We start from the raw sequence: 15445 nt of genomic DNA on the forward strand, positions 1-15445 counted from the left end.
AAAGGAACTGACCAATCCTATTTAATAGAATGCACCTCCAACATTCTGTAGCCGAGAAACCTCGTGTGGTTGGTCACTTCTGCTTGTGACGAACCCGGAAGTACGTGATGTCAATTCAGGAGATGGATACAGAGAGCAGGAATGCCTCAGCCATGCAGTCAGCTTCAGAATGTTGGAGGTGCCTTTTATTATATAGGAAAGGAACTGACCAATCCTATTTAATAGAATGCACCTCCAACATTCTGTAGCCGAGAAACCTCGTGTGGTTGGTCACTTCTGCTTGTGACGAACCCGGAAGTACGTGATGTCAATTCAGGAGATGGATACAGAGAGCAGGAATGCCTCAGCCATGCAGTCAGCTTCACAATGTTGGAGGTGCCTTTTATTATATAGGAAAGGAACTGACCAATCCTATTTAATAGAATGTACCTCCAACATTCTGAAGCCGAGAAACCTCGTGTGGTTGGTCACTTCTGCTTGTGAGGAACCCGGAAGTACGTGATGTCAATTCAGGAGATGGATACAGAGAGCAGGAATGCCTCAGCCATGCAGTCAGCTTCAGAATGTTGGAGGTGCCTTTTATTATATAGGAAAGGAACTGACCAATCCTATTTAATAGAATGTACCTCCAACATTCTGAAGCCGAGAAACCTCGTGTGGTTGGTCACTTCTGCTTGTGAGGAACCCGGAAGTACGTGATGTCAATTCAGGAGATGGATACAGAGAGCAGGAATGCCTCAGCCATGCAGTCAGCTTCAGAATGTTGGAGCTGCCTTTTATTATATAGGATGCCTAGGAGATTATAACACAGAAGGTGTAATATATGTAATAGTGTGCCCTTGCAAACTGTGGTATGTTGGTCAAACTAAGAGGAAGTTGAACATCTGAGCAATATTAGAAGAGGAAATGTAGAAGCACCTTTGGTACAACATTGGCAGGATATGAATCACACATTAGATGAATTGAGATTTTCTATCCTAATCAAAATTGATATGGGGATAAGAGGTGGAGATATACGTCAGAGATGGCTAATTACTGAACAAAGAATTATTTTCACCTGGAAGACGTGCTCCCCTTATGGGTTGAACAAAGATGTTGAATGGACAGAAGTAACAGCTGTGAGGGGTGGGTTCCCCGAGTGAGTAGTAGTCTGTTGTATATGGGCTTTTGTTTCTCATTGACTAGATGACCACAGGATGAATCCACCCTATGGATCTCCTGTCTGAGAGGTTGTGTCGATGAGCATTATGAAGAATATTGTGTAATTGTAAATATATAGATTTGACATATGAATTAGAATTATTTAAGCTAGTTGATATGAGATTGATGTTGTATCACATTATATTTACAGCCATTGTAGTTACACATATATACAATGGATGAACTGGAGTAATATACCACTGAGGCAATATAATGTTCCTGAGGACGCCGATGGCGAAACACAGCACTGTGTAGAGCTGAAAGAGGATTTTTATTGACTATATAAGGAACTGAAGAAATTGTGATAACTTCAAGTTAAATAATCATCTTATATTTTGACTTTTGGAAGAACATGGACACAATTGGAATGGACTTTGTATTGTATGGACTCGGAGAGTGGAATGCATAGGAAAAATATAGTATTGTATTGAAGATACATCTAGTACATATGAGATTATAAACCAATAATCATACATATAGTTTTGATAGTGAGAGAAAAATAAAAAGCTAATTTGGATAAAAAATATTTCTATTCTTACAAGGTTTTTGTGGTATTTAAAGTGGTGGAATAGTTAAAGCATTGGTCCTCTGCCAAGAAAAGAAACCCACACAGCAGGAGTCCTTTATTCAGCCGCTGAGGTGTAAGCACTGCCAGGCGGTTTGCAGCATGAGCTGAATGGAGGAGCACTTAGTGTACGGTGAACTCTGCTAAAAGGGGGAGGGGGGGGGTTTAGGCATTTGGTCAGTGCTCCGATGTTTGCGCCTTCAGAAGCACTGCTCCCAGTGTGTTAACCGGAGAGCGGTGATGGGTGGTTGTGAAGCATGTGCATGGCAAAGCACGTCAAGACGCGGTGCCAGTTATTTCTGAGTCTGGGGTTGTCTAGTAGAACGGAGGAGCCGGCATTGCTTTTTGGCAGGAACTTCAGGCCAGATTGTGAAGCACTCGGCTGTGGGCACCATTTTTCAGCACTGCCGCATTCGGAGCCATGGCCTGATCAGAATTATGGGGCACTGGATTCCATTCAGACGGCCTGGGTCAAACATCGGGGAGCGATGAAGCACTTTTTCACCTAAGTTTGTGATTCTAATGCGCAAGGCATTCATGCTTAAGTGATCAGGGAATTCACAGCCTCAGTATGCCTCCCCCCCCCCCCCCCACAGGGTCTGTTTCTTCCACACAGCTTCTCCTGGCCAAGTGGCCCCAAGTTGAGACCTTAGAATTGGATACCGCTTCCATGCAGTCGGACCCAGACAATTCCCACCTTTCTGATGGATTCCCGCTGGGGGCCACAGATTTTTTTGGAGGAAGGGGAATTGCTAACAGAGGAAGGTGATGACCCCACAGTGGCACGTTTCTTACGGAAGGAGGAACTTCCTGCCCTGATAGTCAGGGCATTTGGGGTACTGAAGATCTCCATCTGAATCACCGGTCATTCCACCTCCCGTCCCCTCCATTATGTCAGGGACTAAGGGTCCCGCAAAATCTCTTCACATCCATGATGCTATGAAAGTCCTCGTATCAGCACAGTGGGATGCACCGGATGCAAGCCTGAGGATGGCAAGGGCAATGGCTCACTTGTACACATTGCTGGCATCTGATTTGGAGTCTGAGGCTCCTTACCGTTCAAGGTGGCAGTCTTAAGTTTGCAGGCGTAGTCTGTGGCTCCTACGTAGCCAGGGCGTGTCTCTCATGGGTACAAAATGCTACCTTGGCAGAGGAGTTTATTCAGATTCTCCCAGCCCTGGAATCAGGATTGGCTTACTTGACGGATCTGCTTTATGATCTTTTACGGGCATCAGCTAAGGAAGTGTCCTTGGCTGTCACGGCTCATTGCTGGATTTGGTTACGGCATTGGACAGTGGACGTGGTCTCAGTTGAAGCTGGTGAAGTTGTCCTTCAGGGGGGTACTCCTCTTCAGGGAAGACCTGGAAAAGATTGTGAAAGCCCTGGGTGACAAGGGTCAGTACTTACCCGAAGACATATCAAAGACAGGGTCCCATCCAGGGCCCTCAGTCTCAGTTCTGGGAGGCGTATCATTACCACCCAAGCCACACGGGTCCTTTCAGAGATCCTGGTTTCAGCAGAAGGCACAGTTCTTTCAGGGCGAGCATCAAACATCAGCCCCTACCTCTAGAACGCAGCCCACAGCAAGAGGTTCACAATGATGGGGTCCTGGTCCATCTCCTACTGGTTGTGGGGGGGAGGCATCTGTCCCATTTTCTGGGGGAGTGAGCCAGGGTAAATTACAGACAAATGGGTCTTGGATGTGATTCGAGATGGGTACAAACTCGAGTACAGCCTTCCCTTATCAGACTTTCTGGAATCTCTCTTAAAGCCGCAGCCAAGGTTGAGGTGGTGTGGACAATGCTTAGACTTACTACGCTTAAGGGTGGTACAGCATGTGCTCCTGGAGGAGTGGGTGCATGGGGGGGTGTTCCATTTATTTCATGGTTCCAAAAAGGGTGGGTTGCTCTGCCCTGTGCTGAATCTCAAGTCCGTAAGCAAGACCTTGTGAGTTCGGCATTTCAGAATGGAAACCTTGCATTCAGTCATTGCTGCAGTGCAACTGGGTGAATTCTTGACCGTGCTCTATCTCGGAGGCCTATCTGACATTCCAATGTGGCACCCTCATCAGCATTTTCTTTGGTTTGTGGTCCTCGGGCAGCACCTCCAATTCCAGGCCATGTCCTTCGGGCTCTCTACAGCACCCAGGTCCTTTTCCGAAGGTCATGGTGGTCGTGGCAGCGGCACTCAGGAAGGAGGGGATCTAAATGCACCCCTGTTTGGATGATTGGCTCATTCGGGCCCCATCCTATGAAGAAAGTATACAGGCCACAGAAAGGGTGATCAGTGTACCAAAATGCCACCTCTCGCCATCACAATATCTGGAGTACCTGGGAGTGGTGTTCGACACCCGGGCCGGGATGGGTGTCCCTGTCGACAGTGCGCAGACTGCGACTACAGATGCAATTGTAAAATCTTTTATGGAGGCTGGCACCAAGAGCTTGGGATTAGGTGTTGGGGGTCTATGGCGGCCACCTTAGATGTGGTGCTGTGGGCCAGGAGTCGCATGTAACCTCTGCAGTTGGCTCTGCTCAGCCAGTAGTCATCTCTTGGCCTACAGAGTACCGTGGACACCAGAGCACCTTTAGAGGGGCTTTGCCTTGGTGACACCAGACTGGGTGATTGTGACAACACACATGCCTTTCTGGTTGGGGAGCTCACTGCATGGGCCAGTTGGCCCAGGGATCCTGGTCCCCGGTGGAAGTGTCCTGGTCTATCAACAGGTTAGAGCTGCAGGCAATTTCACCTGGCGCTCAGTTTGAGCATTTTGAATTGGAGCCCCATGCAGGTGCTCTCGGACAATGTGGCAGCAGTAGTTTACTTGAACAGACGGGAATGAATCTGCAGGAAGAAGGGATACTCAGACTTTGTTATTGCAACCATGCTACAGGTCAGGAAGTGGTCTACTTCTACTGTGTATGCTAGTCTGGTGCACCTTTGAAGGGTGGTGGTCTTCAGCCGGCGTGCTCACCACCTCTGATTCAATATCCTGATTCTGGCCTTTTTGCAAGAGGGTCTAGAGAAGTTGCTCTCCCTCAATATGGCTCTGGCATGCTTTCAGGAGCCGCCTCCAGAGTTCCTCATTAGCTGCTCACCCGGACGTCAGATTCCTACGGGAAGTGAATCATTTATGCCCACCGCGCTTAACGGTGTTACCACCTTGGAACCTGAACCTAGTTTTCCGGCCAGTGCAACTTCCACCCATCCCTGAAGGACTTCACTTTAAAAACAGTTTTCTTTGCGGCCATAGCTTCGGCTTGCTGAGTCTCGAAGCTGCAGGCCTTATCGTGCAGAGATCCTGTTCTCCATTTTACAAAAGCAGGACTTTGCATTCAGACAGTTCCATCATTCATTCTTAAGGTGGTGTCCTGTTTCCATCTGAATCAAGCTCTGATATTACCTGCGTTTCGACAGGAGGCCTGCCCAAAGTTTCGAGCCCTACAGTGTCTGGATGTTGGTTGAATTCTTATCCGTTACCTGGAAGTCACTAATGACTCCTGCAAGTCAGATCATATCTTTGTCCTCCATGCGGGGAGGAACAAAGGGGACATGGTGTGTTGGTTGTGGGAGGCGATAGCCTCTGCTTATATAGCCATGGAACAATCTCATCTCTAAGTACGGGCACATTCAATGAGAGCGCGAGTGGCGTCTCATGTGGAAGCTCGTTTGGTGTCCTTGGACATTTGTAGGGCCGCCACTTGGTCCTCAGTTCATTCCTTCATGAAGCATTACAGATTGGATGTGGCAGCATTCGGAGCTTCAGTGCTTGCTTCTGGTGTGGACCTTTCCTGCCCTACTTGAAGACTGCTTTGGTACATCCCACAAGTCTCTGGATTATCTGTGGGATGCTATGGAAAGAAACTAGTTCTTACCTGATAACTTTCTTTCCATTAGTCCCAACAGATCAATCCAGAGGCCTGACCTTTTCTGTAACGGTGTTCTGTGGTTTGTTCAGGTTTCACATTCATTCGCGGTGTTGGAAACGTTCTGCATTTGGTTTCCCTGTTAGCAAAAAAAGAGTGTTTCTTCTACTCAAGACATTCATACATTTTCCACTTTGGTATAATTCTACCTTCCGCTTGGTGGTGATGGTGGTTCTAAATTTGGATCTGAGGCAGGAAAGTTCTCAGCATGATTGGTTTGCTGGATTTCCACTGCTTTGGTATCGACAATACTGAATAGAAGCTGGCTGCACATGACCACATATCTATCTTTGAAGTTCTCTCTCTATTTATGTTTAGGGTGTATTTATCCCTCCCAATATGGCAGTTCTCCTACCAATACATAGGAATGGAACACCCAAGGCTGCGATTGAGAAAACAATTAGATACTTTTATTTCTTAACCCCCAAGTATAATTAGCCGATGCTCAGTAAGTGCAGTTTACAGAACACCATTTGTGATGAGAAGTACAAGTCAAATCAGCAGTTCTCATCGGGAGGACAGCAAGCAATTGTTACCACCATATTGCCACATTCATGCAACTCTGCAAGTTGTGACCCCTGCCCTTGCGGGTTTCTGCTTGCTCTGCAGTGTCCCAATAGCTCATGAGCCTTTGAGCAACACTGGAGTTCAAGTCAGAGTTACAGGCCTGTACGTTTTTTTTTTCTCTCATCTTGGATCCTGAACCAAAGTCAGGCCTGGGGCCAAATAATAATAATATTCACTATTTCCATCTGCTGGTAGAGGGACATAACCTACAAGTCTCTGGATTGATCTGTTGGGACTAATGGAAAGAAAATTATCAGGTAAAAACTAATTTTTCCCATAAGCAATATCACTTTCCTTCCTGTTACGACCTCCATGTCAATTCTTTGTGGTGCTTTGTTGGATTGGCTTCTCACATGCATGTCTGGGCTATAGTTTTGGGGGAGGGTTGGTTTATTAGGATTTATATGCCTTTAAGGAATTCACTCAAGGCAGTGTACAGCAAGAATAAGTCAAACATAATCAATAGACAACTACAGCAATAAAAAAAATACAAAGTTTCGGTTCAAAGTGGCTTCCAGTTTACACTGAAATTGTAGTAGTGTTTAAAGTTGTGACTTGACAAGGTCCTTTGTGGCCTGTGTGATTAGCTGTAGAAGTTTTTGAAGAGGTATGTTTTCAGTTCTTTCCTGAACTGGAGTTAGGTAATGATTCTTGTGGCTTTTGGTATTGAGTTCCACCATTTGGATCCCAGATAGTTGAAACCCACTGTGTAAATGTTTTTGTATGTTATGTTCCTGCAGTTGGGTAGGTGGAGCAGCAGCTGGTTTCTGGGCTTGCATTTCTTGGGGATAATTCAATCGTGTCTTGCATGTATTCAGGTGCCATTCCAAATAGTATCTTGAAGATGAGGGTGCTAGCTTTAAGCCTTGGGTGGTAGCCAGTGTAGTGTTTTGAGTAGTAGGGTAGCTTTCATAATTTGACTTATTGAATGTGTTGCTGCTGTGTTGGACGGTTTGTAGTGATTTTAGTATGTTTGCCTTACATCCTATGTATGCCACATTGCAGTAGTCTAGTTGTGATAGTATCATCGCTTATACCATTATCCGGAATGATTGTCTGGGAAAATCTTATTCTCAGTTTCCATAGTGTTCTGAAGCATTTTGATGTTACTGTTGATATTTGATTTTCCAGTGATGTTTAGAATGATTTCCTAGTATTTTCAGCTGTGACTCTATTTGGTATGTTTGACTGATGTGAAGTTTAGGTGATCTGGGGGGTTGTGTGGACTGGATAGGACCAGGAATTTGGTTTTCTTTAGTTTGAAAGTTGTTGCCCAGTCTTCCATAAAGTCCAGGCCTTTTGACAGGCCAATGTTTCTGTAATGCTTTTAAAATGGTGTTAATATGGTGATGACATCTATGTATATAAATGAGTTGATGCCCATTGCTTCCAGTTTTTTTCTGAGTGGTGCCATCATTACATTGAATAGTATTGGAGATCCTTGTGGGACCCCCCCATTCTGGGGTCCAAGAGGCTAATAACTGGTTTGACATCTTTACAGTGTAGGATCTGAACCTGAGGAATCCATCAAACCATGCTGCCACTTCTCCGCATATTCCCATGTGTTGAATAGGGCCATTAATGTTAAATGGTCTACTAGGTCAAACGCGCTTGACATATCTAATTGTAGTAATAGCAGATTAGACTTCTGAATGTCATTATCAGGGTGGTTGACTGTCTCAGTGCTGTGTTGTGGTCTGAAACCTTATTGGGATTTTTCTTGAGTCTGCCCCCCTTCAATCTCATTTCATGTCCTCGCGTTCTAACGCCGGAGAGGGGAAGGCGGTAGAACGCGAGGACATGAAATGAGATTGAAGGGGGGCAGACTCAAGAAAAATGTCGAAGTGTTTTTTTCACGGAGAGAGTGGTGGATGCTTGGCATGCCCTCCCGCGGGAGGTGGTGGAGAGGAAAATGGTGACCGAAGTCAAACATGCGTGGGATAAACATAAAGGAATCCTCCTCAGAAGGAAGGGATCCCCAGAAGCTTAGCCAGCGGTGGGAGACAGGGCTGGAGGTGGGGATAGTGCTGGGCAGACTTTTATATGGTCTGTGCCCTGAAAAATACAAGTACAAATCAAGGTAAGGTATACACAAAAGAATGGCACATGTGAGTTTATCTTGTTGGGCAGACTGGGTGGACTGTGCAGGTCTTTTTCTGCCGTCATCTATGTTACTATGTGAAAGATTGAGAATTGTCAGGTATTCCATTAGTTGCTGTGCTATTGAGGCCACAGGTCTGTAATTTGCAATGTCGCTCATCTTGCTGGCTGTGTGTTTGAGGATTGGGGTGAGTACGATTTCACCTTCGTCTGTTGGGAATTGTCCTTTTGAGAACATGTATTCATTGTGTTTGGTGAGGCATTTGCTAAACCGTTCTGGAGGGTCTTTCGTTGTGTAGTTGTGACACTTGTCTAGCAGGTAGTGGGTGTATTTTGTAAGTAAGGATGTTGATGTGTTTACATTTGGTGTTTTGAAGGTGGCCCATATTCTGTCCGCCATGGTATGGATGTCACTTGTTTCTCATTCTTGTAGAAAGTCTGTGATGAGTGTTTGTGAAATCTTTAGGTTTGATCTTGTTTTCATTATTTTGTGTTAAAAGTACTTTGTAAGCTCATCTGCAGTGGGTGGTGTTTCGGTTGATGCTAGTACATCTTGGTTTTGCAGTAGGTTGTTCATGATTTTGAATATTTGTTTCATGTTTGTCTGCTCTGGGTTGGCATATGTGCTGTAGTATTCTGCTTTGGCTTTCTTTATGTTGTGTGCGTGTGCGCGTATAAGTTCTTATGGCTTTTCTCCATATTTTGTTTATGGCAGTCTTGTTTTGTTTTTGGTCCATATTTCAAGTTTCCTGCATTTGTTTTCAGGTGTAGTAGCTCATTAAACTATGATTGTGGTTGTTTCCTGTTTTCACAGTATCCTACATTACAATGTCAGCACAATACAGAATAAAACATTTTGATAGACAGCATATGGTGTAAGCAAAGATGAACATATAGATAGGTAAGATAGAGTAACAGGTGTAAAAATAAGGGACTACTTTAAAGAAAATTGCAAATGAGGTCAGAAAGGTGCTCAAACATTATCTTGACTAGGGTAGGAGAGGGTCAACATGCCCTGCCATATAGTATGTGGAGCCGGTGTCATTTCTTGTGTGTGTGACTAGTTGCTACTTTCATTAAAGGCCTGGTTGACGAGCTAAGCTTTCACCTGTTTCCTGAAGTAGACAGGGTCTTTTGTTAAGCAAAGCGTTTCACGGGGGGCTACTCCGGAGAAGGCGCGCTTGCAAGTATCACATCGTATGATGTCCTTTGGAGATGGTGTGGTTAGGGATCTTCCTTGGGAGGAGGACCCTAGTGAGCTTGAAGGTGTGTAGAGGGAGGTCTGTGAAAGTGCTCTGGGCCTTGAAAGCCAAACATAGCTTTAAATTTGGCTCTGTATTGTACTGGTAGCCAGTGACGTTTATGCAGTTTTGTGAGATGTGCTCTTCAGTCTGGGATTAGCAGGGTATGGCATTTAAGAAGTAATCTTGGACGTCAACACTCGTTTGCAGACCAGATTTACACTGACTGCTGTCTATGGCTTGCTTCTGTCCTGTTCCAGATATTTGTGGTAAGATTCTGGGGAAGAAAGAGTGGAAGTGACTAAACAAATCTGTTCCAGGATGGGTTGAGAGGAATTTATTGGCTTACTGTCCTCAAATAGAATTGCATAAACTATATAAAGGCACACACTTCGTGGGTGGACCGTTGTAGATGGACCCAACACGGGCTGTGTTCTGGCTATCAAGTCTTCATCAGGAGTTCTATGAACTGATATGTAGTTCAACCCAAAGCAAGGACAATGCTTTGAATCAACCACAAAAAATGTATGGCAGTATTCAAGCCTTGCATCCACACCTTCATTTTTGTGGTTGATTCAAGCATTGTCCCTGCTTTGGGTTGAATTACATATCAGTTCATAGAACTCCTGATGAAGACTTGATAGCCAGAACACAGCCCGTGTTGGGTCCATCTACAAAGGTCCACCCATGAAGTGTGTGGCTTTATTTAGCACTAAGTGTGACAAAGTCCTACCTCAACCATCCTGGAACAGATTTGTTTTTTGGCCACTTACTCATTTTGTTCTGTTTTGTGGGAGTTTCTGGGGGGTTTTTCCCTTGCTCTAATTCTGGGGATTCAGGTTGTTTACTCTCCTCCAGTTAGATTAGTCTTCTGTTTTACCTACTAATCCTTAAGACGGCAACTCCCAAGCAACACCCCTCACTACTGTTAACTAGATGATCTCCGGTAAATTACATGGCGCAGATGTTCACTCAGTGTTCTTAATTCTCCAGATTCAGGACCACTTGCCCCATTTGAAGGCCATAATACAGTATCATGATGACCTGAAGGAGAAGCGGCCTAACCTCTACACAGTAAGTTGCTTCCTGATTTTCCTCCTCCATTCAGTATCTCAGTACCTCCAGGATGTCACACTTTCCCCACTGGTTCTGAAACATTTTTTTCTTAAAGGGCAATCCTACTATATAAATGAAGAGTGACCGACGTGCCGCACATGTGCAGAACAGTGGCACATCAAAGATCTTCCAACGTTCTTACAGGCTGTAACAGCAGCACGTATCACCAGGAGCAGCGGCACATCACAGCTGCGTCGCAACATCATGACAATAAAAATTGTACCTTACACAGACGACTTTCTCCTCTCGGTACACTGAACGGAACAGGTTCGCCCAAGATCCTCCGTGCACGACCACATTCACACAAGTCAGGGGCAGGGCCAATCACTATTCCGTCCTGCCCTAACAGGTTGGATTTCCCGAGACTTTCCTCCAATCACAAATAACATGGCCTGGGTGGAACCTGATGTGGGCACTGCGCTGTTCTGCGCATGCGCGGCAAGTCACACATCGCTTCAGATGTTCACCATGCCAACTACAGAAGGGGGCGACCCCTCGGTCACCGCTTTATTTACTTTTGCGGTGGACAGAAGGTGAAGCCGGTGCCGGGACCAGCTGATCTCCTCACGCGCTCACTAATCACTGCGGGGAGGGGAGGGGAGAATTTCTACGCTTAGTACTTCAGCACTAAAGACAAAGTCGGAGGGCTAAGAGGAGCAGGTATAAGAAGACAGAGAACGTGGACTGGGGAGGAGTGAGAGTTCAGGAGTGAACACAGAGAAAGAAAGGGGACCATGTGGAGGGGTAGGGATTCAGGAGAGCAGGAAAAAATTAGGTATTTATGATTTGAGACTTTCAAATGAAACCATCAATTTATGATCTCACTTCATAAATGATTTCAGTTATAAGACTCCTGATGTAGGCCATCTGGCCGAAACACAACGTTGTCACTCATTGTTTATGTGAAATGATTTTATTATCATTTGTTTGAAAATTATTAAACGGTGTATTTTAATACTCTAGTTTGGATCCAGTTTTTGGATAGCCTGGCTCATATTCCCACTGGCCCTATCACCAAGTTTGGCAACAGGAATTTATTCTGAGGAAAGCCTCCAGTTCTTAGACCCTTCATGCGGACATTTTTATACTCTACTACCCTTTGGAATCTCCCCAGGTGCTATCCAGTTTCTGGCCCCTTGGGCTCAAAGGGGTTCCCCTTCAGATTGCCAGGATGAGCGAGTGTTACCACCACTGGCATGGTCCAAAAGACCAGGTTCAGAACGTGAATAACAAGGCTGGCGTAAAGCAAAGATGAGTTGGGAGTCCTTTCTTATTTAGGAATACTGACATGGTGATGACACAGCAATTCAGAGAAAGCTATCAAAATTCAGTCCTAAAGGGAACTGTTCGGTTTTCAGTTTCACGTCAGAATAGTCATGACATTTTGGATTAAAACCTCATGCATAGTCATTAAGGATATCCTGAAAACCTGACTAGTTTTGCACACAGAGAGGTGGCCTACAGTAATGGGGGTGGGGCGAGAGGGAAGAGAAACTGGTATGGGACCTTGAGCAAACGTCTTTGGCAGTTTTTTATGGTTTCACCTGTGTGCAGTAGGTGTCCATGGTGCATGAATTTCTGATGGTCACCTTTTATCCTTTTCAGTGGAAGGAGTTTATGCAGCTGGGCTCGGATGTCCCAGATTCACAGCTGGATGAGATAATGGCCTCCCAGAAAGCCAACCAGTGCTGCACCCTGATCTATACTTCAGGGACCACAGGGAACGCCAAAGCAGTGATGCTGAGTCATGACAATGTGAGTATGTCGTCATTCTCTTTGGAGCTACTCTTAAGACATTTGGGAAAGAATCTGCTTAATGAGGCTAGGTCCACATCTTCCATTTGGTATGAAAAGAAATTTTAATTATACAGGGGTTGCAAATGGAGCTCTTGTAGACTCTTTCCCCAAAGTAACAAATAAGGGATGGTATTTCAGACTGAGGTTGGGGGGAGGGTGTTAGTCTCAACAAAAAAAAAATTACATCCTGGAATCTTAGGCGCCCTCTTCAATGAGAAGAGGCAAGACACACAGGACAAGTTATATTAGGAGTGGTGAGGCGATATGAAGGGGGTCTGTGAAAGGTTCATTGTAGAAACATAGAAAGGAATAGTTTTTAATCTAATCTTTCACTTACATACCACTCATCCCAGTGTGAGGTTCAAGGTGGTTTACATAGTCAAAACAGCATAGCTGGGAGTGACTCACGAGTCTGAGGAAGTAAGAGAAACAGGGCAGGGAGGAAGGTTCAGATAGATGCGTTTCAGTATGATTCATGGCAGAGCAAGAGCAGGTTAGTATGTCAGAGCAGAGTTTTTACTCTTGTGGAGACTCATGTACTTTGATTCCATATGGGTTGTGAAAGGTAAGGAGTTCCATTCGGTTATAGCATGAAATGAGAACATAGCGTTGATTTGAGTGTTAGGATATTTCAGGAGAGCATTATCACACAAACCATTTGATTTATAGAAGCATTTGGAGAGGTGTTTGTGATAGAACTTGGAAGACTAGGCAGATGGCTTTGAAGATGATTCGGGCTCGGACACGTAGCCAGTGCAGGTTTCTAAGATGACAGACACTTTCAAATTTTTGTAAATGAAAGATTAGTCTTACCGCTGTGTTCTGTATAAGGTGCAGTTTTGTAAGCAATCTGTTGTTTAGGCCTGTGTATTGGGAGTTGCAAAGATTGGACATGACAGCACAGCAAGGTGGGGTTTCTGAAAGAAGACTCTTATCAGTCTTGGTTGATGTATTCCAAAGAAGGATTTTTTCCACAATTGGTTAATTTGTGACTCAAAGCTTAGGGTAGAGTCTAGGGTGATTCCTAGGACCTTCAATTTTGGCAACCTTTAGGGTCAGATCATTAGGCAGCGTTAGATTCATGGGAATTGTGGAAATATTGCTGAACCAGAGTAACTTTGTCTTGGCTTGGTTTAGCTGGAGCATATATTCAGTGGTCCATTTCTGAATTTTGTTCATTGCTATGCTATGGCCACCCTTTCAGATGTCTTTTTGTGAGGATCTTGCAGGGAATAGCATTAGGATATCGACATGACAGCAGGCTTTCACCTGTGTCCAGTGCAATGCAGGAGAGGGAGCTCATGAATAGATTGAATCGTATGGGGCGCCTTGAGGGATGCCATATATAGGCACCCATCTGTTGGCAAAAACTCTTTCCAGACCTTGTAAGATCTGTTTTTAGGAAGTCTTTGAACCAGTTTAGTACTGGGCCAGTTAGCCCAAAGCTTCTGGGCATCAACAATAGTCTGATCTACTGAGTTGAAGGCCACAGAGATGTCGTATTGGCGTAAATAATCTGTTTGCCCCTTGCTAAGTGGTCTCTAATGGTGGAAGTTAGTACCTGAAGAAGAGAATTAGTACTGTGCTGCGGTCTGATTTTGTGGGTTGATAGAGGGAGAATTTAATTATGTGCTTGGATAGTTCTTTGGCAATTATAGTTTCTAGGAGTTTAGATAGTAGGGGAATCCCTGCTATAGGCCTGAATTTAGATGTGAAGGTAATGTCAAGGTTGGAGGCTTTTGGAAAGGGTGTGAGGGCTATGAGACCATATCTGTTGGTAATTGGCCACTTGTGAGTAAGCTATTCAGAAATAGGGCAAGCCACTTGAGTATCTGGGGGGGGGGGGGGGGTCAACAAACAGGGAGGGCAAACAGCTAGTACACAGTGGGATGGTAATTTGGGGAGGAGGGATTATAGCATCTGCTGTGGTGGGTTCGAAGGTGTTGTATAGATCAGTTGGAATAGTTTGTTTGGTCTGGTCCTAATGTTGGGAGTGAGCGCTGTTTCTTTACTCTGTCTTTTTTTTTTTTTTGTGGGGACTTCACAAATTTGGGGTCAGTGATGCCCAGTGCATTTTTTTTCTAGCGTAAAGTGCTGGTACTGAAATGCCAGGCCACCCTTCAGGGGTGGGGTGATCTGAGGGATCTACCCCATAATAGCTAGGCCTCCTGCAACCAGTCACAGAATCTATGACAAGGTAGAACTGGTGTGTAGGGTCTGAGCTTTCATTAAAACTTGGGGACCATGGGTCAATTTTAGCAGACAATGGAAAAGGTGGCGGTACTCAGTAACCCCTCAAAAAAGCCCGTAGCCTTTCATTGCCTCAGCACAGTGGTAGTTGTAGGATCTGAATTCTTCTTTCCATCTGTATTTGATCTGTGAGAGTTGTGGTCTTTCCTCCATGCTCTCTGAAGAACTTTTCAAGTTTTTGAGGTGGTTGGTGTACCAAGCATTGTTTGGAGGACCTAGCCCTGACGAGTCTTTCTGGGACTATAATATTTGGGGACTCCTTGGTGATCTGATCCCATTCATTGTTATAGGATTGGTTTGCTGTATGTTGATCTTGTCAGAGACTATTTTTCAGAACCTGGAAGCGTCAGTACTACCCTGTGTTTATATGATGGGCTTGACTTTCTTAGCCTTAGTGTGAGGGGACATAAGGATATGGAGTAAAATGTGCTAAGTGGTCTGACCACAGCATGGGTGACCGTTTAATGTCTGATATAAGGGAAGAAGAGCGAGATGTGATGTCAAGAGCATGACCTTTATAATGTGTGGTGGCCATGTAGTCTAAGGTTAGGCCACAGTAAGTTAGTAAAGATTTGAAGGTGTTGACCCTAGGGTTGTTCTCAGTTTGAGTGGGAGATTCAGGTCACCAACGATGATTAGTTTCTGAAATTGAGAGGAGCAGACACACAGGAGTTCATAGTCTCTGT

The 15445-nt window shown here is 44.9% G+C and overlaps 1 protein-coding gene across 5 annotated transcripts in view; it reads left to right on the forward strand.

The window, feature by feature from the left end:
* The window catches only part of LOC115462790 (long-chain-fatty-acid--CoA ligase ACSBG2-like), a 130095-nt gene that overhangs the window by 70066 nt on the left and 44584 nt on the right, over positions 1-15445 (forward strand). For all 5 annotated transcript variants that reach the window (XM_030192791.1, XM_030192793.1, XM_030192792.1 and 2 more), the window contains 2 exons: positions 10590-10670; positions 12318-12467. In XM_030192791.1, the coding sequence (XP_030048651.1) occupies positions 10590-10670; positions 12318-12467 (231 nt within the window). The remainder of the gene's footprint in view (positions 1-10589; positions 10671-12317; positions 12468-15445) is intronic.

Source organism: Microcaecilia unicolor, chromosome 2 (genome assembly GCF_901765095.1).
Source record: "Microcaecilia unicolor chromosome 2, aMicUni1.1, whole genome shotgun sequence".
Classification (NCBI taxonomy): Eukaryota; Metazoa; Chordata; class Amphibia; order Gymnophiona; family Siphonopidae; genus Microcaecilia; species Microcaecilia unicolor.